This window comes from Mirounga leonina, unplaced genomic scaffold (genome assembly GCF_011800145.1).
Source record: "Mirounga leonina isolate KUSES-001 unplaced genomic scaffold, KU_Mleo_1.0 Mir_92, whole genome shotgun sequence".
Taxonomy (NCBI): Eukaryota; Metazoa; Chordata; class Mammalia; order Carnivora; family Phocidae; genus Mirounga; species Mirounga leonina.
In genome coordinates, this window is record NW_023270852.1 from 12,326,898 (window position 1) to 12,348,214 (window position 21,317).

General features: G+C 37.5%; 1 protein-coding gene across 5 annotated transcripts in view; it reads left to right on the plus strand.

Annotated features, from left to right (window-relative positions):
- Nucleotides 1–21,317, plus strand: part of NUP98 (nucleoporin 98 and 96 precursor) — a 120,198-nt gene that overhangs the window by 20,138 nt on the left and 78,743 nt on the right. For 2 of the 5 annotated variants that reach the window (XM_034995418.1, XM_034995419.1), the window contains exons 5-11: nucleotides 840–979; nucleotides 3,026–3,133; nucleotides 5,029–5,209; nucleotides 6,666–6,829; nucleotides 10,504–10,641; nucleotides 12,072–12,210; nucleotides 19,251–19,343. In XM_034995418.1, the coding sequence (XP_034851309.1) occupies nucleotides 840–979; nucleotides 3,026–3,133; nucleotides 5,029–5,209; nucleotides 6,666–6,829; nucleotides 10,504–10,641; nucleotides 12,072–12,210; nucleotides 19,251–19,343 (963 nt within the window). The remainder of the gene's footprint in view (nucleotides 1–839; nucleotides 980–3,025; nucleotides 3,134–5,028; nucleotides 5,210–6,665; nucleotides 6,830–10,503; nucleotides 10,642–12,071; nucleotides 12,211–19,250; nucleotides 19,344–21,317) is intronic. The other 3 variants (XM_034995421.1, XM_034995422.1, XM_034995420.1) reach the window with 2 other exon arrangements.

A 21,317-nucleotide genomic window follows, 5' to 3' on the forward strand; every position in this document is an offset into this window, starting at 1 on the left:
AGTTAAATTCACTTTTATGTAAGTTTTTTGAAATTCAGCTTTTTGGAAAAGTAAGGCAATCGGGATTTATTCTAAAAAATAATCAACATGCCTACTAATTTTTCTAAATTACTGGGCAAAATTTTATAATAATCTGTTTGGTTGCTCTAATAGGATCATTTGTATGTTTTGAACTTTTTGGTGTTGTGTAGGTGTTTGTCTTAATGTATGTAAATAAAATATACTGTGACCCCTTTTGAAGTCTGTTATGATGTTTTCAGAAAGGTTCATTCAGCATGGAGTCTTTTTTTTTTTTTTAAAGATTTTTTTTTTTTTATTTTTATTTATTTGAGACAGAGAGAATGAGAGACAGAGAGCATGAGAGGGAGGAGGGTCAGAGGGAGAAGCAGACTCCCCGCCGAGCAGGGAGCCCGATGCGGGACTCGATCCAGGGACTCCAGGATCATGACCTGAGCCGAAGGCAGTCGCTTAACCAACTGAGCCACCCAGGCGCCCCTCAGCATGGAGTCTTATCAAGAAAGGAGAAATGAGATAAAATTTATGATGAAATAGAGTACTATTTCTTTTCACTTGTCTTCCAGGTTTGCCCAATAAGAACTTTATAGATGCTTAGCTGACAAAGGGATTCAGATTTTGTTTCACTTCAAAGTTGGAAGCCTAGAATTATGTATGTGTCTGTATGAAGCAGGTTTGAAGGAACTTGGTCGGGAGATATGAAAGATAGAAAATTTGAGGATGTGAAAGTAATGCTCCTATGGTGCGAAAGCCCAACTCCAAAATATCTTACAGATTCTTAAATTCTTAACTGTTGCCATCTCATTTTTCTTCCTAATTTACAGATTTTGGAACAAGTACTAGCAGTGGGGGACTTTTTGGTACTACAAATACAACCTCCAATCCTTTTGGTAGCACATCTGGCTCCCTCTTTGGGCCGAGTAGTTTTACAGCTGCTCCTACTGGGACCACTATTAAGTTTAATGTAAGTCTTTCCTTCCAGTCTTTGTGGAATATATTACTCTTCCATTTGTATATCTCTTTGCAGGATGAATGGTAAAATTTCTCCTTTTTCCAGTTATGCACAGTTTAGTCTCACTCTTCTTGAAAGATGTGTTAAGAACAAAATCTGTAAATATTTATATAGTAGGTGGGAAAGTCATGAAACATAAATCTTGATTATGTGTGAATCATGCTCAGTCCACCCAAATTTATATTCACAAGGTTGATTACAGTAGGTAGTATGAGGTTGAACTTGTATTTACTGCATTCATAACTTGGCTCTGAATGATCAGCATTCCTTATATAAAGGAATGAGGGGGCAAACTAAAAAAAATTATTGAAAATAGGGTCTCTTTCAAGACAAAATCAGAGAGGGAGACAAACTATAAGAGACTCTTAATCATACTGAGGGTTGCTGGAGGGGAGGGGGATGAGAGGATGGGGTAACTGGGTGATGGACAGTAAGGAGGGCACATGATGTAATGAGCACTGGGTATTATATAAGACTGATGAATCACTGAACTCTACCATCTGAAACTAATAATACACTATATGTTAATTAATTGAATTTAAATTAAAAAAATAGTCTTTAAAAAGAACAGGGCCTCTTTAAAGAGATATATGGAATAACTCATCAATATTCTGTGTTCCAATGAAAAATAAAACTTCTCTTGATGAAATGGCAAAATAGGGCAATAGAGTTAGATGTTTTCTTGGCTATTTTGAGAGAACTTGATAGAGGATTAGAGTGGAAGATTTATTAATGAAAATGTATGGAATACTACTTGATATAAGATACCACTTGATGTGATTGGTTGGGAGATACTTAGAATAGGCTGGAGGTACAGTTAGCCTAAAGAAAATCTGGCACAAAAAGGTCTTGGCTTAACTTCTTGTTAAAATTTATTCTAGGAAATGAAGAATTTCTTAGGCAAGGTGGCGAAGTCATAATTTAGAAACTGAACTTTATTTTATTTATTTATTTTTAAGATTTTATTTATTTGAGAGAGAGAGAGAACATAAGCAGGGTGGAGGGACAGAGGGAGAAGGAGAAGCAAACTCCCTACTGAGCAGGGAGCCCGATGTGGGGCTCAGTCCCAGGACTCAGAGATCATGACCTGAGCCAAAGACAGATGCTTAACTGACTGAGCCACCCAGATGCCTCAAAACTGAACTTTAGAATTTAGAAACATACTGAATTTAGAACCCTAAATTTAATATAAACTTAAATATAAATGATAGTGAAAAATACTGTGTGTTATCTCTTGGAAAGTACAATAATTGAGAAAACGACAATACATGTAGAAATCTTTAGTTACATATTGTGCCTTTTTCCTTATAAAGTTATAGGGAAAAAGCCAGGCTTCTGTATTTCTTAAATGCAACAACTTATAAAGCAGACAGACACTTCAAAAAATTAAATAAAATAAAGCAGACATTTTAGAGCAGGGTAGGGGGCAATTAAGCCTGAGTAATACAGGTTTAAATGTACATGTTGGGTAAATTGGATAGTTTTTCTTATGCAGGTAATCTTAAGTGTATTTTATTTCTTTCTTTTATTTTTTTTAAAGATTTTATTTATTAGAGAAAGAGCACGAGCAGGGGGAAGGGGCAGAGGGAGAGGGAGAAGCAGGCTTCCTGCTGAGCAGGGAGCCAATGCAGGGCTCAATCCCAGGACCTTGGGATCATGACCTGAGCCAAAGGTAGATGCCCAACCAACTGAGCCACCCAGGTGCCCCTTAAGTATATTTTAGTAGATAATTAGATGGCTTGGTTATGGGCTTAATATCTGATAACTATTACTGATACTGATTTATTTAGATAACCTTGATGTAAGGAGAGGAGAGATCAGAAATGCAGTATATTTAATTAAGTACCCTTGAAACTGTCTCATTTAGCTGAAGACCTACAGGACTAGTTACTATAGAGTTCAGTGGTTGAAGAATTGTGTCTGTGAGAGTAGGGATTTAGAGTTTGGACTTAAACATTTGCTTCAGACTTTCAAATTTGCCTTTATCTTCTTTTGCAGCCTCCAACTGGTACAGATACTATGGTTAAAGCTGGAGTTAGCACTAACATCAGTACCAAGCACCAGTGTATTACTGCTATGAAAGAATATGAAAGCAAGTCACTAGAGGTCAGTAAAATGCAATACAGAAATATCAGCCTAACCTTTTGATTCTATTGGAAAGCAGGTTTTAAAAATGTTTTGATTATTTTTAGGATCAAGTGGTTCACGTTGGGTTTATGTAAAAAACTAACAACCACATTTTTTTTAAGTAAGCTCTATGCCCAGTGTGGGGCTTGAACTCACGATCCCAACCGAGAATAAGAGCCACATGCTGTACTGATTGAGTCAGCCAGGCGCCCCACAGCCAAATTATTATTTTTTAAAAAATTTTATTTACTTATTAGAGCATGCAAGCACAAGTGAGCAGGGGAAGGGGAGGAGCAAAGGGAGAGGGAGAAGCAGATTCCTGGCCGAACAGGGAAACTGATGCAGGGGTCAATCCCAGGACCCTGAGGTCATGACTCAAGCTGAAGGCAGACGCCTAACCAACTGAGCCACCCAGGTGCCCCCCCCCAAATTATTTTTTTAAATTAATGTAGTAATCATACATATTTTAGGCAGGGCAATATTCAGCTTGTAAGTAGAACTATAGTTCTACTAGGTAGTCTATTATAATAGATTTTATGTTGCTCACATTACACTGGGCAGTGTGTGTGTACATGGCATGCATGTTTTTTTTGTTTTTTTTTAATGATTGCTTTTTTGGGGAATATTCCACAACTCTTTTTTTTTTTTTTTTTTTTTTAAAGATTTATTTATTTGAGAGAGGGTGCACATACAGAGGGAGAAGCAGACTCCCCACTGAGGAGGGAGCCCGATGTGGGGCTCAATCCCAGGACCTTGGGATCATGACCTGAGCTGAAGGCAGATGCTCAACCACTAAGCTACCTAGGCACACCCCATGCACATGTTTCTAATAAACTCATGAAAAATCATAAGTGTACCACATAGTAAGTTTTCACCAAGTGAACATACCCATGTAACCAGGATCCAGATTAAGTCACAGAGCATTACCAGCATTCCTGATATCCCCCATATGCCCTGCCTCCCTAGTCACGATTTCCACCCCCTTCTAAAGGTAACCACTATCATGATTGTCCATATTTTCCTCATTTCAGACTTTATATAGGTGAAATCTTGCATTATGTGTTTTTAAGTCTGTTTTTCCACATTGTGGGATTTATCCATGGTGTTTCATGAAGTTAAAATTTGTTCATTCTTTTTTTTTTTTTTTTTTTAAAGATTTTATTTATTTGAGAGAGAGAGAGACAGGAGGGCCTGAGAAGGGGGAAGCGTCAGAGGGAGAGGCAGGCTTCCCGCTGAGCAGGGAGCCAGACATGGAACTCGATCCCGGCACTCCGGGATCATGACCTGAGCCAAAGGCAGTCGCTTAACCGACTGAGCCACCCAGGCGCCCCAGTTTGTTCATTCTTATTGGTGTGTGATAGTGTCTTGTATATTTTGAGTGTCAACCCTGATTGTAACTGTTGCTTCCTCTGCATCCCAAACTATACTTGCTTTATTGGAAACACCCTGACTGTGAGGCAAAACTGTTAATGTTAAATTTCATCCCTTCTTTCCCTAATTTTCCAAGACCCCCTCACCCCATCCCAGAATCCTTGATCTTTTTAGCTAATTTTTACATTTGGGGTGGGAGTAGATAAAATTACATAGCATTCTACTAAAAGAAAGTACTACTGTTTACAAAAGAAAATTAAAATTAAGATAGGTTAGTCCTTTGGCCTGTAGTGTTAGTGATTACGGTATGGATCTTAATGTCCATTCTACACTATTGAAAGTGTTTTTCTGTAACGATATTAAGTTAATGTTCTGTAGTTTTCTGTTTTTTAGTCATGGTTCTTATGTGAACATGGAAATTGAATTCTAAATTTAAGTATTGTTTCCTAAATAATTTTTTTGGCTGCATGTAAAGATAGGAAATATGCTTTCCCTTCCTCTAGGAACTTCGTTTAGAGGATTATCAGGCTAACCGGAAAGGCCCGCAGAACCAAGTGGGAGCAGGTACCACAGCTGGCTTGTTTGGGTCTTCTCCAGCCACCTCCAGTGCGACAGGACTCTTCAGCTCCTCTACCACTAATTCAGGCTTTGCATATGGTCAGAACAAAACAGCCTTTGGAACTAGTAAGCACTTGGCACCATATTGAGCCATATTGAGGAGGGACAGACAACTGAAACATAATTGTCATTTTGTGATAAATGCTATGGAGAAAAATAATGCAGTGATGTTGGAGGAATAGAGTGATATGTATGTGGGGATGGAGAGAAACAGAGTTTTAAATGAAGAAGGTTAAAAAGGGCCTCACTTTGATAAGGTAGCATTTGAACAGTGACCCCTCTGAAGAAGGCAAAGGATAAAGCTGTACAAATTGCTGGGGAAGAACATTCCAGCCAGAGGAAGCTATAAGTCTAAAACCCTGAGTTTTTTTCCAAAGAGATAAGGACTAAGGGGAAGTATTGAGGGATATAGGGACTATATTTTATAGGACTTTGTGGGCCAATGTCAAGATCTGAATTTTTATTTGAGTTGGGAAGCCATTAGAAGTTGTAGAAAGAGAAGTCATGTGATTATGAGTGAAGGATCATCTGAAACCTGCTCTATTAAATAGAGTAAATTGTGGTAGCTACATTTATGAGCATAGCATAACCTAGAGACTTGGGGAATCACTGTGTTGTATCAACTTCAGAAACTCAAGAAAAAGAAAAAGTAGGTTGTAAGGGGCGAGGGTGAAAACAGATCCGTTAGGAAAGCTGTTGCTTCATTCACATGAGAGATGATGGTGGGTTGGCTAAGGAGATGGAGGTGGTAAAAATGTCAGATTCTGGACCCAGTGTGAACATAGAACTGATGGGATTTGCTAATAGATTGCTTTGATGTGGAATGTGAAAGAGGGAAGTCTAGGATGAGGACTAAATTCCTTTAATACAAACACTACTTTTGTACAGGTAGTACATATATATGATAAAAAGTTCATGAGACACAAAAAAGTCTGTAACCAAAGTTATCTTCTTTCTCTCCCCTAGCTACCATTTTTCCCCCATAGAAACAAGCTAAAGTTAGACCTTTTCGTGATCTTTTAGAGAGATTTATATACACCCACAAATACACAGATAAATATATGTTTAAGTGGCATTTAACATTCATTTCAATCCTGGTGTTCTGTGATGTAGCTTAGCCATATATTCATTATCAAGTACAATGTATTCTATGCTGGAATTATAAAGAGAAAGCCCCTGTTTTCAAGAAAAACTTAGTCTAACAGGGTTAAAATACACATACAGATTTTGAGTGTAGTGTGGTATCTTGTAAAATGGAAAGTTTTGGACTCACAAGAGGAAAATTACTTAGCCCAGCCAGGGTTCTTGGGGTCAGAATATTATTGTAGGAATTAAAGTCTGAACGAAATCCAAGTTAGGTGAAAAAGGATGGGAAGTGAAATGTTTATTTAGTTTGAGTAGTGAATTAATGTAGGGTAATTTAGATATGTATTCAAGAATATTAAGGCTGTTGCAGTAACTGAGTAACGTAAGGTTTGAGGGTTTTTTCCTCCATTTATTTTTATTTTTTTCTTTCTGAAAGGTACCACTGGATTTGGAACAAATCCGGGTGGTCTCTTTGGACAACAGAATCAGCAGACCACCAGCCTCTTCAGCAAACCATTCGGCCAGGCCACAACCACCCAGAACACTGGCTTTTCTTTCGGTAATACCAGCACACTAGGACAGCCAAGCACCAGCACCATAGTAAGCAACCAGGCCCTTCGTTAACACCACATCGTACATTCATAGAGCTAAGTAATGAGGCTTCTAATCATGTCAAACTAGCCAGTTCTACCTCTAGTAGTTCTTAAGGGTTGATGGTATGTAGTAAAGGAAAGAGCAAAATGTAAAAAATTAAAACCTAGATTCTAGTACAAGCTCTACTCTTTACTCATTGAGAGGCTGTTGAGCAAGTTACCTCTTCTTTCTGAGCTGCTTAGTGTGCTAGAATTGGCCATCCTGAAGGCTACACCTTAGGACATTGGCTGTATCCATTCTGTAGAGTAATAGGAGAAAATACTTATAAATTACTGGCTGTATTTCAGAGTATTCTTTCATCTTGTTCCCTTAAGTGGGGTCAGGCAAAGGTGTGTAATTCATTAAAATAAATAAGGGAGCATTAAAACTCAGAGCTATATTGGATAATTGATACTTCTGTGCAAAAAGCAAAAAAGGAAGTACTAGAGTCACTACCAGTTTATTTCTAAGGACTCTTCTAGGGAAGAATAAAATTAAGATTAATAAGAGGTATGATTTATTGATTCGAATTCTTGGAATTTAACTGGCCTTTAAGTTAAAGATATTTTATCTGATTAAAAAACAATTACAGCCAGACCCCAAAATCTTAGAAATACTGGCAAACAAAATTCAGTAACATTAAAAGGATTATAACCATACCATGTGGGATTCATCCCAGAATGTTGGTTCAACATAGAAAAATTAATAAACCAGAGAAATAAAAAAGGGATGCCTCGGTGGCTCAGTTGGTTAAGCTTCTGATTCTTGATCTCAGCTTAGGTCTTGATCTCAGGGTCATGAGTTCCAGCCCACATGGGGCGGCGGGGAGCGTGGAGCCCATTTAAAAAAAAAAAAAAGGATAAAAGAAAAACAATAAAAAACAGAAACCACATGACTTCAGTAGGTACAGAGAAAGCGTTTGATACCCTTTCATGATAAAAACACTAAACAAAAAATAGAAAGGAACTCAGAATAGCCAAAATAATCCTGAGAAAGAAGAAAGCTAGAAGACTCGCATTGTTTCAATTTTATTTTATTTTATTTTTAAAGATTTTATTTATTTATTTGACAGAGACACAGCAAGAGAGGGAACACAAGCGGGGGAGTGGGAGAGGGAGAAGCAGGCCCCCGGCCAAGCAGGGAGCCCGATGCGGGGCTCGATCCCAGGACCCTGGGATCATGACCTGAGCTGAAGGCAGACACTCACTGCCTGAGCCACCCAGGCGCCCTTTCATTGTAATTTTTAATGGGTATTGTGGCATAAAAAACTAGATAGTAGTATTTTCAAAAATTTGGCGAAATTGGAAACCTTACACATTACTGGTGGGAATGTAAGGTAATACAACCACTTTGGAAAACAGTTTGGTGGTTCCTCAAAATGTTACACACAGAGTTACCATTTAACCCAGTAATTGCACACCTTGGTATTTCACCAACAGAAATGAAAACACAAAAATTTGTACACAAATGATTATAACATAGCCAGAATGTAGAAACATCTCAAATGTCCATTAATGAATGAATTTAAAAAAATGTGTATTCAGGGCGCCTGGGTGGCTCAGTCGTTAAGCGTCTGCCTTCGGCTCAGGTCATGATCTCAGGGTCCTGGGATCGAGCCCCGCATCGGGCTCCCTGCTGCGCGGGAAGCCTGCTTCTCCCTCTCCCACTCCCCCTGCTTGTGTTCCCTCTCTCTGTCAAATAAATAAATAAAATCTTTAAAAAAAAAAAAATGTGTATTCATACAGTGGAATATTACTCGGCCATAAATGGAATGATAAATGTTACAACGTGGTTGGGACCTTTTAAACATGCCAAGTTTAAACAAGTTAAGCCATCCACAAAGGACCACATTTTATAGGATTCCATTCATACAAAATAATCAGAATGGACAAATCCATGGAAACAAAAAGTAGATTCGTGATTGATTGCCTAGGAATAGGGAGTGATTCTTAACGGGCCTGGGGTTTCTTTTTGGAGTGATTAAACTGTTCTAAATTTAGAGAGTAGGGGTAATTGCATAAGTCTGAACATAGGGAAAAAAACCTAAATAGTGAACTTTAAATGGGTAAATTTTATGGTATGTGAATTATGTCTTAGTAAAGCTGTTTAAAAACACTGTGTTTGGGGCACTTGGGTGGGCTCAGTCAAGCATCTGACTCTTGGTTTGGGCTCAGGTCATGAGCTCAGGTATGTCAGATCGAGCCCCACATCAGACTTCGTGCTCAGTGGGGAGTCTGCTTGAGACTCTCTTCCCTCTCCCTCTTCTCCCCACCTCCCTACCCCCCACATGGGCTCGCATGTCCTCTCTCTCTCTCTCTCGGTCTCAAATAAATAAATCTTTAAAAACAAACAAAAAACCCAGCACTGTTGAATTCTCAGTTCAGTAATAATAGTCCATTAGTGCAGTATTTTTTTGTTGTCGTTAACTAATGCAAAAATAAAATACCTTCTTAAACATTGGATATGAATTTTGCTTATTTGAAATGAGTGTAGTTTTTTTTTTTTTTTTTTTTAAGATTATATTTTTATTTGACAGAGACACAGCGAGAGAGGGAATACAAGCAGTGGGAGTGGGAGAGGGAGAAGCAGGCCTCCCGCCGAGCAGGGAGCCCGATGCGGGGCTTGATCCCAGGACCTGGAATCATGACCTGAGCTGAAGGCAGCCGCTTAACGACTGAGCCACCCAGGCGCCCCATGAGTGTAGTTTCTTATCTCAAATTAAGACGACTTTGGGATGCCTGCGTTGCTGGGTTGCTGGGTTAAACATCCACCTTTAGCTCAGGTCGTGATCCCAGGGCCCTGGGATCAAGTCCCTCATCAGGCTCCTTGCTCAGCGGGGAGCCTGCTTCTCCCTCTGCCTGCTGCTCCCCCTGCTTGTGTGCTCTCTCTCTCTCTGACAAATAAATAAAATCTTTAAAAAAAAAAAAAGACTTTAACTTTACACTCCTGCCTCTGTCCAGATTGATTATTTCTTCTGATTGTTTTCAGTTACTTGATTCAAAATCCATTCCACAGCTCAGTGTTGATTAGTTCTTTCAGCATAACTATCTGAAAATGAAGCATTCTGTCATATTGTTTTGTTTTCAGTGTTGCAACCCTGCTGTTTCTTAGAGCATAGGAGTTAGTATAAAGTCTTATTAGCTGCCCAGGACCTTGGAACTCATCGGGCTTAGATGTAGGTATGAATTTCTGGTCCTGTCACTCAGGAGCTGTGACATCTTGGGCAAGTTTTTAACTGCCCCGAGGTGGGATTTTTGTTTTGTTTTGTTTTGTTTTTAAAGATTTTATTTATTTGACAGAGAGACACAGCGAGAGAGGGAACACAAGCAGGGGGAGTGGCAGAGGGAGAAGCAGGCTCCCCGCGGAGCAGGGAGCCCGACGCGGGGCTCGATCCCAGGACCCTGGGATCATGACCTGAGCCGAAGGCAGACGCTTAACGACTGAGCCACCCAGGCGCCCCTGTTTTGTTTTTTTAAATGGCCCTCCTCATCAGGGTTGTTGTGAAGAAAAGAAATGCTCTATGTATTTAGCATAATGTATATCAAATAAACTTTTTTAAAATGGCAACAATTATTAATCTAAGACTCTTAAAGAAAACAGACTGTTGTAGGATATCTTTTAATGTAGATTACTTTTTGCAGGGTTTATTTGGAGTGACCCAAGCCTCACAGCCTGGAGGTCTTTTTGGGACAGCTACAAACACCAGCACTGGGACAGCATTTGGAACAGGAACGGGTCTCTTTGGGCAGCCCAACACTGGATTTGGTGCTGTTGGTTCGGTAGGTTTTTACAGTTGACTCTAATTTGAAGATGTGTATACATTGGTTAAAGGAATTTCTAAGAAAGATTTAATTATCTTTCAAGTGTTTTTACTGGATACATTATATGACTTGATACTGATATAACTAAAGCTATTTGGTGCAAAAAAGAATAACCAGGTAACTTCAGTAGGTTAATTTTCAAGTAGTAAGTTCTTTTTTAAACTTCTTTGCCTCAGTGCTTATGTACAGTTTACTTCTGATAGCAAAATATCACTCCAGTTGGTTAAATTGAGTCTAAATTGAAGTGCTTTCATTCTTAAAATCGGGTGACTTTTAATTCCTATATCTAACCTCTTTTTGGGGTGATAAGTTGGTATGATACTTGAGAAGTAAACATTCTAAGTTGCTAAAATTGTTGGCAGTCTCATGGTTTTCATGCAATGGAGGCTTAACTGAATTGTGTTCCTTGTTAAGTTATTTAAGTAAACTATTTAGGAGTGCACTTGACCTAAAAATAATAGTAAATTCTGTATGGCCACTTAACTATGTGAGAATTAGTATGAAACAGCCAATCTGTATTATGTACCCATTAAAAAAAGCTTTGAACATGCTGTTGTGGCTAATTAAAAAAAAAGAAAAGAAAAGAAAAATTCCAAAATGTGAATTTCATGGAAATTAAAATCTGTTATTTCCTAATTTTTCTTTGGGCAGCTAATTGAGATGAGAAATTGAGAAAATTATATAATGCTTCAAAAAGTTCTTTTTAATAACCACTTTATTGAGATATAATCCGTATGCCATACAATTCACCCTTTCAAGGCTTATAATTCAGTGGTTTTTAGTTTACCAACAGACTGGAACTATCACCATAGTCAATTTTAGAACATACTCATCACCTTAATAAAAAGAAACCTCATACTCATTAGTAGTCACTTTTCATTTCTCCCCAGTTACCTCAGGCTTACTGTCTACAGATTTATCTATTCTGGACATTTCATATAAATGGAATCACATAATGTGTAGTCTTTTGTGACTGATTTCTTTTACTTAGCATAATGTTTTGAAGGCTCATCCATGTTCTAACATGTTTTAATTTTTTATTATAACTGTTTATACTGGCAAATTAAATACATGATACTTTTCTGTTACCAGGTAAAGAAATATTTGATTACTTTATTGTTTTCTTTGCTCCACTGTAATACTGTGTTTGCTGAAGGGTTGCCATTAACTTCTTAGGCTAGGAGCATGCTCTATAAAGTTAATCTTGCTCAGATTAGTATACTTTTCTGATAGTCTTTATTCACATTATGCCTATTTTTTCATAAAAGTTATGACCTCTCCTCTTGCTTACCTCATCCTCAATCCAGTTTACCTGAGGTAACCTCTATTTGTTGTTTGGAGTGTATCTTTATACTACTTAAAATTTTCCTGTGTTTTATTCTTTTTAGACCCTGTTTGGCAATAACAAGCTTACTACATTTGGAACCAGCACAACCAGTGCTCCTTCATTTGGTACAACCAGTGGCGGGCTCTTTGGTAACAAACCAACCCTGACTTTAGGAACCAATACAAACACTTCCAATTTTGGTACATATAAAAAGCAGGTTTGGCTCTCTTAAAGTTACACTGACTATACCACACATCATTCTCCTGATTCATATGATTGGGAATTTTTAAAAATTCTCAGGTAAGCTGTGGCTTGATGTGAGGTACCGGAGGGAAAGATTTAAAATCATGGACTTGGGTTGACATACTTAGAAAAGTTGTAAATTGCCTTACCTCATTATTAGTCTCTTAATTGCCTGCTTTGGATAAAATGGGCCATTCAGCACATGCAGTGGTACCTTGTAGAAAATTGCTTCTCTAATGGAGATAGATTTTTTCCAAAATAAGGAAATAGATTTTCTTTAGATTACCTCACTGGTAGTTGAGAAACCAGAAATGAAACCCATTCGGTTGAAAGAACACATTGTTTTAGGCCAGGTTTCAAACAGGGAAGTAGTGTACAAATGAGATTTGATGATTTTTTTAAATGTTTTTTGTTGTCATTTTTGTTTTGATTCTTAGTTGTTTTTTGAGATTTCATAATTTTTTTTGAGATTGCGTGATTCTTAACTGAAAATTGGAGTTTTCCCTCAAGCTGCAAAAGTATATTTTTGATTGCATGTTCATTTTTAAAAATTTGGAAAATACAGATTAGATTGAATAATAATTAAAAAATAACCCTAAACCACTATTCAGAGATATGTTGGAAAAATTAAACTTGTTTAATAGAAACATTATATTATTCTAAATGTCTTTAATAATTTGTGTTAGATAACGAAAGTTCATTTTATGTGCCAGATATATTATTAGGCACAGGGGGTATTTAGTGTGAAATGAATGAAAAGATGGTTATTGGAGTGCCTGGCTGGCTCAGTTACAGAGTTTTATAGTTTTTCAGTGTTTTTAAATGGTCTTATAGTGTACTAGAGAAAGAGACTACATTAAGAATCTGTTAGAAGGTGATACGTTTTTACAGAAATGCATATGTGAAAGAAATAGGTACCAATTCCTAAATTTTTGCACTTAATTTTATTATTATTTTTAAAAGATTTTATTTATTTGATAGAGATCACGAGCAGGGGAAAGGGCAGAGGGAGAAGCAGACTCCCTGCTGAGCAGGGAGCCTGATGTGGGACTCGATCCCAGGACCCTGGGATCATGACCTGAGCTGAAGGTAGACACTTAACCAACCAAGCCACCCAGGCGCCCTTATTTATTTTTTTAATGAAGATTTTATTTATTTATGTATTTATTTGAGAGAGAGAGGGAGAAGGAAGCTCCCCACTGAGCATGGAGCCTGATGTGCAGCTCTATCCCAGGACCCTAGGATCATGACCTGAGTCGAAGGCAGACGCTTAATCGACTGAGCCACCCAGGCGTCCCCGATTTGATTTTTTAAAAGATTTATGTATTTATTTGAGAGAGAGAGCACGAGCGCGGGGAGAAGGGGGTTGAGGGAGAGGGAGAGAGAGTCCCCAAGCAGACTCTGTGCTGAGCGACCCAGAGATCATGACCTGAAGTGAAACCAAGAGTTCACGCTTAACCAACTGCACCACCCAGCTGCCCCTTTAATTTGATTTTTTTAACCTTTTTTGTTGTGTTGCTCGCTCACTCTTAGTAGTGATTATCATTTCAACGATTAATTCTTTTTGATTATGAAAGAATGGTTTTGAGGCATTGGGCTTGGTTAGCATGGGTATCTATTTTGAGTACTTGTTTATTTTATAAAATTAAGATGGGAAAGATACTTAAAGGTTAAATTAGAGTTTTTCAATCTTTTTTCATCACTGTCACTCCTTCCCCCAAAAGCTTTGTAATCATCATCTTACCCTGTGAGATTTTAATACCACATGTGTTCTGTTATATCTGTTTATGTACTGTGGCCCTTTGGAGGGCCATAAGCCATTGTATAGCTGTGATTCATTTAGCCCCTCAAGAACCAATTTTCCCTTCCTTTGAAAATGCGTGTTTTTTGGTGCATTCTTCATGCTCAGAAAAAAACCAAACATTGTTTTTAGGTGGGTGCTTATATAGGCTAAAGTGATAAAATGGGCTAGACTTCTGAAATATACTTGATGTTCTTCATCATTGCGAATTTCTGATTTGTTTGGAGATTTTGTTGTTGTTGTGTAAATACATTTATATTCATGTTTGATGTTTTGAAAGTGAAAGAGTTCATTTTTATCCAATATGCCTCACTAGCTTATGTGATGAATCTTAATTGTCCTAATTTTTTTTCCTTTTTTAATCCCCAGTTTTGACCTAATGCCTGGCATAGAATAGGTACTCACTAAAACTTGGTTAAATGAATTAATGAGTGAATAAATGGGGCCCTAAGAGTAAGGATTCCTTCTAAGTCAGATGGGGGTTGCATAGTAGCAAGTTTTGTTCTACTCTTGGGTGAATTTAACATCCCATTACTACCCTTGAGGGATCCTAAGTAAGGCTTTCTTTGATATTCTTGTTTTCTTGGGAAGCTATCAACTTTGAGTTTGTGGACAGAGTCTTCTGATTTGGAAATAAGCCATATAACAAATCTGGAAATGGGATAAGATTATACAAAGATTTAGAGCATCATTATATTATTGTTAGTCACACATCCATTATGGGATTTTGTTTCATTTGGCTGCTGATTAATTCACAGAGTTAAAGGTTGGGGTACCTGCTGCTACAGTTGGTGTTGTGAGATCCTTAAGTCATTCTTTAGAGTCATCAGCTTATTTTCTTAGTAAATGATTATTCCTGGGAGGGACGGGTTTAAGATTAAATGAGTATAAGATAGTGTCTGAATTTCCGAATGAATGGAGGAGTAGAATTGTTTCAGGAGAGGAATTACAGACAGTATGTCAACACTTGTGAGCAACAGTTTAAAAAGATTGCTTCTGGGACGCCTGGGTGGCTCAGATGGTTAAGCGTCTGCCTCCCGCTCAGGTCATGATCCCAGCCCACATCAGGCTACCTGCTCAGTGGGGAGCCTGCTTCTTCCTCTCCCTCTGCCTGCCGCTCCCCCTGCTTGTGCTCTCTCTCTCTCTGACAAATAAATAAAATCTTTAAAAAAAAATAAAAATAGATTGATTCTTTGGGTATTGATAAGATGGTGCTGGGCAATAAATCAGTGATTCTTCCATACTGTATGTTAAGTGGACAGTTAAGGAGCTATTTGTATACTTAAACATCTTTTTTATTTTAAAAGCTCATTTTTCTGAATTGCGATATAATTGAAATATAACAGTAGTTTCCGGCGTAGGACATATGATTTGGTATTTCTGCCGAATCATATAATAGACTAGTTAACATGTTACTAACATGTTAACATGTTAACAGTAAGACTAGTTAACATGTTACCAAACGTAGTTATATGTTTTTTGTGTGTGTATGATGAGAACTTTTAGGATTGCTATTTTAGCAACTTTCAAATATGCAAGACGGTATTAACTATCGTCACCATGCTGTACATTACATCCCCATGACTTACTTATTTTATAACTGGAAGTTTGTACCTTTAGATCCCCTTTCACCCATTTCACCCATCCCCTCATCACCTTCTTCTGGCAGCCACCAATCTATTGTCTGTATCTATAAGCTGTTTTTTTGTGTGTGTTTTATAAGATTACACATACAAGTGAGATCCTGCGGTATTTGTCTTTCTCTATATGGCTTGTTTCACTTAGCATAATGCTTTCAAATTCCATCCCTGTTGTCACAAATGGCAAGATTTCATTGTCCTTTACAGCTGAATAATAATCCATTATATGTATATATCACATCTTTATCCATTTATCCATCAGTGGCTATTTAGGTTATTTCCTGTATTTTGGCTGTTGTAAATAATGCTGCAGTGAATATGGGGGTGCATGTCTTCCTGGGTTAGTTTTTTAGTTTTCTTTGGATAAATACCCAGAAGTGGGATTGTTAGATCATATGGAATCTATATTTTTAATTTTTTTGAGGACCCTCCATACTGTTTCCCACAGTGTCTACACCAATTTACATGCTCACCAATGGTGCACCAAGGGTTCCCTTTTCTCCACATTTTTACCAACACTTGTTATTTTTTGTCTTTTTGATAATAGCCATTCTAATAGGTATGAGGTGATACCTCGTTGTGGTTTTGATTTGCATTTCCCTGATGATTAATGATGTGGAGTATCTTTGCATATGTCCTTTGGCCATCTGTATGTCTTCTTTGTAAAGAGAACAACTCAGATCCTCTGCCCATTTTTAATTAGATTGTGTTTTTGCCACTGGATTGAGTTCTTTATGTATTGTGGATATTAACCTCTTATCAGATCTATGATTTGCAAATATTTTCCCTTATTCAGTAGGTTACCTTTTCATTTTGTTGATGGTTTCCTTTGCTGTACAGAAGCTTTTTAGTTTGATGTAGTCCCAGTTGTTTCTTTCTGCTTTTGTTGCCTTTGCTTTTGGTGTCACATCCAAAAAATCATTGCCAAGACAGATTTTTTTTTTTAAATTAACATACAATGTATTATTTGTTTCAGGGGTACAGGTCTGTGATTCATCAGTCTTACACAATTCACAGCGCTCACCATAGTACATACCCTCCCCAGTGTCCATCACCCAGCCACCCCATCCCTCCCACCCCTCTCCACTCCAGCAACCCTCAGTTTGTTTCCTGAGATTAAGAGTCTCTTATGGTTTGCCTCCCTCTCTGTTTCGGCCAAGACAGATATTAAGGAGCTTAATGCCCATGTTTTCTTCTAGGGGTTTTATACTTTCACGTCTTAGAGTTCAAGTCTTTAATTTTTGTTTATGGTGTAAGATGGTGGTCCAGTTTCATTCTTTTGCTGTCCAGTTTTCCCAGCACCATTAATTGGAGAGACTGTCCTTCCCTATTGTATATGCTTAACTCCTTTGTTGTAAATTAATTGACCATTAATTAATCGTCCTTAATTTTCATTTAAAAATTGTTTTGAAATAACAGAGTTAATCAACTTTTGTCAGTTAGAATCGGAGGAAATGTGTGGTATAAACAGTGTAAGTTGGGACTTATTTCCCTCATGTGGGTTTGAGGTAGCTCACAAATATTTTCTGCTGTTTACTGGGCTGGAAGATCCTTTCTGGTTAAATTTTAACTCAAAAAGAAAAAGAGTATCTCCAAGTACATTTTTTCCTGGTTTTTTTTCCTTCTTTAAAAAAAACTGTGCTTGAGTAGCAGTACTCCCATTTTGTGGCATAGCTATTAATTAGCACAATTGAAGAAAATTTTTAGTGAATGTATGATTTAAAATGTGTCAGATTATGTCAGATCCCATGCATTTTTAAGTGAGATTAGAAATATATTTTCAAACTGTTTAAATTCTTTGCTTTCATTGAGATAATCCAGATATTGGCATGACTAACTATAACATTCTTAGTTGGTGATAATGTCCTATATTTCAGGATACTCTCTTTACTCTGTTATCTTTCGTACTTGATCCCCCTCCATGATACCTTTTAAAAAGACTTCTGAGTGTTCCATGAACAAGGTTTGCTGGCCAGTGATTGATTTTTTTTTTTTCCCCCTCCTATCAAGAGATTAATGATGGGACGCCTGGCTGGCTCAGTCAGTAGAGCATGCAACTCTTTTTCTTTTATAAAGATTTATTTATTTATTTTAGAGAGAGAGTGCGTGCGCGCATGTGCACTCCAGTGAGTTGGGGGAGGAGCAGAGGGAGAGAATCCTCAAGCAAACTCCCCTCCAAGTGCGGAGCCCAATGCAGGGCTTGATCCCACAACCCATGAGATGACCTGAGCCGAAACGAAGAGTCAGATGCTCAACTGACTGAGCCACCCAGGTGCCCCTGGAGCATGCAACTCTTGATCTCGGGGTCTTGAGTTCGAGCCCAGTGTTGGGTGTAGAGATTCTTTAATGAATAAAAAAAAAAAAAGATTAATGATATGCTGATTGGATGTTTTGTTGATATTTAGCTACAAAAGGAGTGCAGAAACTTCGTGGACATATCTGAACAAAAGGGAAATAATAGCAATAATGCAGTAGAGGTGTCTTTTGGTGAAACCTGTGGATTTTCAAGGGGAATCATAGGATTTTCTCTAGATGGGAGGTCATAGTGAAGGAGGGTGATTTCTTTAACTCTCCATCATCTCTGATAATAAAACAGTTCAACCCAAGAAAAGTTATTTATAGATTATTTTCTCTCCTAATATCAGCTAGTTAAGTCCTTGAGTGCTCCTATGAGTTGATTGAGTATGACACCATTAAAGTTCCAATGTGTGATCAGCCAGCCACACATTACTGCCCATACAAGGTTCATCTGTTCAAAACCAAAGCTACTGTGGAGATTTTTTTTTTTTTTAAGATTTTATCCATTCATTTGACACAGAGAGAGAGAGCTAGAGGAGGAACACAAGCAGGGGGAGTGGGAGAGGGAGAAGCAGGCTTTCTGCTGAGAGCAGGGAGCCCGATGTGGGACTTGATCCCAGGACCCTGGGAGCGTGACCCGAGCTGAAGGCAGACGCCTAACGACTGAGCCACCCAGGCGCCCTACTGTAGGGATTTTTATAGGTAAATTTCTATTAGCAAGAACCTTTAGCTTCAGTAAAGTGTCTTTGAGATTGTCTTATTTTTAATATATATATAATAAGGTTTATTTATTTAAGTAATCTCTACCCATTGTGGGGCTCAAATTCACGACGCTGAGATCAAGAGCCATGTGCTCTACTGACTGAGCCAGTTAGGCACCCCGACTATCTTATTTTTAGTGAAAGTTTGAGGGAATGCATTTTTCTTCCATTAATTAGACATGAAAAATAGGTTTGAGCCTCTGAGTCTTACAAAGGGATTGTATATGCTCAAGCACAATCACTTTAATGGATGTTATCCGGTATTGAATATTTCAAGTCTGAAACATAATGAAATAGGAAGATTTTGGGGTCTGTTTATAGGCATCAAAATTAAAATTCTTTAAAAAGGTTAAGTTAGCTTACCATTTACAATTTCTAAATATTAATAACTGACAGGATGCAAAGCTTAGAGTCAGACTGCCTTTTTAAAAATTCCCTTGTATAGGAAATTGAGAGTTGTGTTAACAGTACAGTCCACTCATCTTTTGTCCTTCTAGGTTTTGGCACAAACACCAGTGGGAGTAGTATTTTTGGAAGTAAACCAGGACCTGGGACTCTGGGAACTGGGCTTGGTGCAGGATTTGGAACAGGTAAGGAACTGTACCATGAGATTTAGGAAGTGACACAGCTTGGCTTTCTAATTGCTGGAACTTAGGACCTCTGTTTGATCATATGCTGGGGAATAAGAGGACTAGATTTGCATTTTCACAAATGGACTTATAAAACATTCCCAGCAGTTTTGCTTTACCAGGTTTTAAAACATTTGGACGTTTTATCTTAAAAGTTATATGCTTCCTTTCTATAAAATGTTTTTCTTCTGATAGTCCTAGTCTATCTGGGATTTTTAGTATTTAATGTGAGACTTGTCAATATGATGGCATTATTAACTTTCAGTTCCCTTGTGCTGCCTTTGTAACAGGAAGGCATTTGAGACTTTGAACTGTTAATCAAGTAAGCTTTATTACCCTTATAGTAAGAGAGAGCAGTAAGAGCATTAGTTGAAGTAATTAGCAAATACTCTGAGGTTTTAGTAAGGTCTGTGCATACTTCTCAATTCTTTCCACCTTGATGTAGAGCTGTCATACCTTTGTCTCTGTTCCTACTATTGATAATTTATTTTTTAGTGCCTTTGAAGATATTGACCCTTCTGCCTACCAAACTGTTTTAAGCAATATGAGAGTGGTAGTGGTCATAAATGAATAACAGCATGTACAGTTCCAACAAGGTTGTTAAAGCATATAGTTTTGTCTATTTCCCAAGTCATCTGACCATGGGTGTGTGGTCATTTAGTTGCAAACCATTTATTTCCATGGTCTCTGCTTCCACTATCCAGTTATCTGTTGTCTTTGCTACTATGCTCTGATCACTTATCTTTCATCTCTCTCTCTCTCTTTTTTTTTTTTTTTTTTAAGATTTTACTACTCAGCAATCTCTATACCCAATGTGGGGCTTGAAACCACAACCCTGAGATCAAGAGTTGTATGCTCCACCAACTCAGCCAGCCAGGCGCCCCTGTCCTTTCCTTTTTAATAGAACCTCATTTTATACTCTATGAACTATTTCCTTCCATTTTCTTTTTTAAATAAAAGATATAAGTGTTTTAAAAAAAATTCAACAATACAGAAGTATGATAAGTCAACGTATATCAGTTGTGAAGTAACAGCTATTTAAAGTTTGGCGTGTTCTTGTCAGACTCCTTTACATTTTATACATTTTTTTCATTTTATACGTTTTTCAAATGTGTACAAACACATACAGTTGTACATGTGTGTTTTATGTATTTTCTATTATCTTCTTAAATAGAAACCATATCCTACATGAGTGGTTTTTTTAAACCAAAGGCTGAGGTACGTTAGTTGGATGTAATAGTTATATAGTGGGCTGCAAACAGCATTTAAGGAAAAAAATAATAGAATGGGAAACTCATTTACAAAGTAAGGTTAACTATCATTTAATTTTTGTTTTAGTTATATGTGTGTGTGTGTGTGTGTGTTATGGGTCTCCGTGTATTTCATATTGTGTGCTACAGTCAAAAATGTTTCAAACTGAAAGCAACTGCCTTACATGGTATTCTGTATTTCATTTTTTCATTTCCCATGACATTTTGGGCATATAGTTTTTTCTTTGGTCAGTATATATATAGATCTGACTTATTCTTTAAAAATAACTGTTCGGTATTCCATTGTGTATATATGTGCGTATATACACATGACATAAGTACATACACATAACATAATTCAGTTTTCCCCTTTTAGTAGATGTTTGAGTTATTTGATATTAGCAATGCAATAGTGAAGATCTTTGTTACATAATTTTGTATATGTTAGTATTACTGTGGGATTGATAGTTGGAATTGGGTCAGAAGATACACACGTTTTGAATTTTGGTCAGTCTTGCTAATTTGCCTTCCAAAAAGAATGCCAATATGAATTTTTGCTCTCATTGTATTAAAGTGCTCATTTTCCCCATACTTTTCCATATTGTTGGACTTTTTCATCTTTAAATGCATGATAGTGGAAATTGGTGTATTCTGATTTGCACTTCACTCATTACTGATGAAGGAT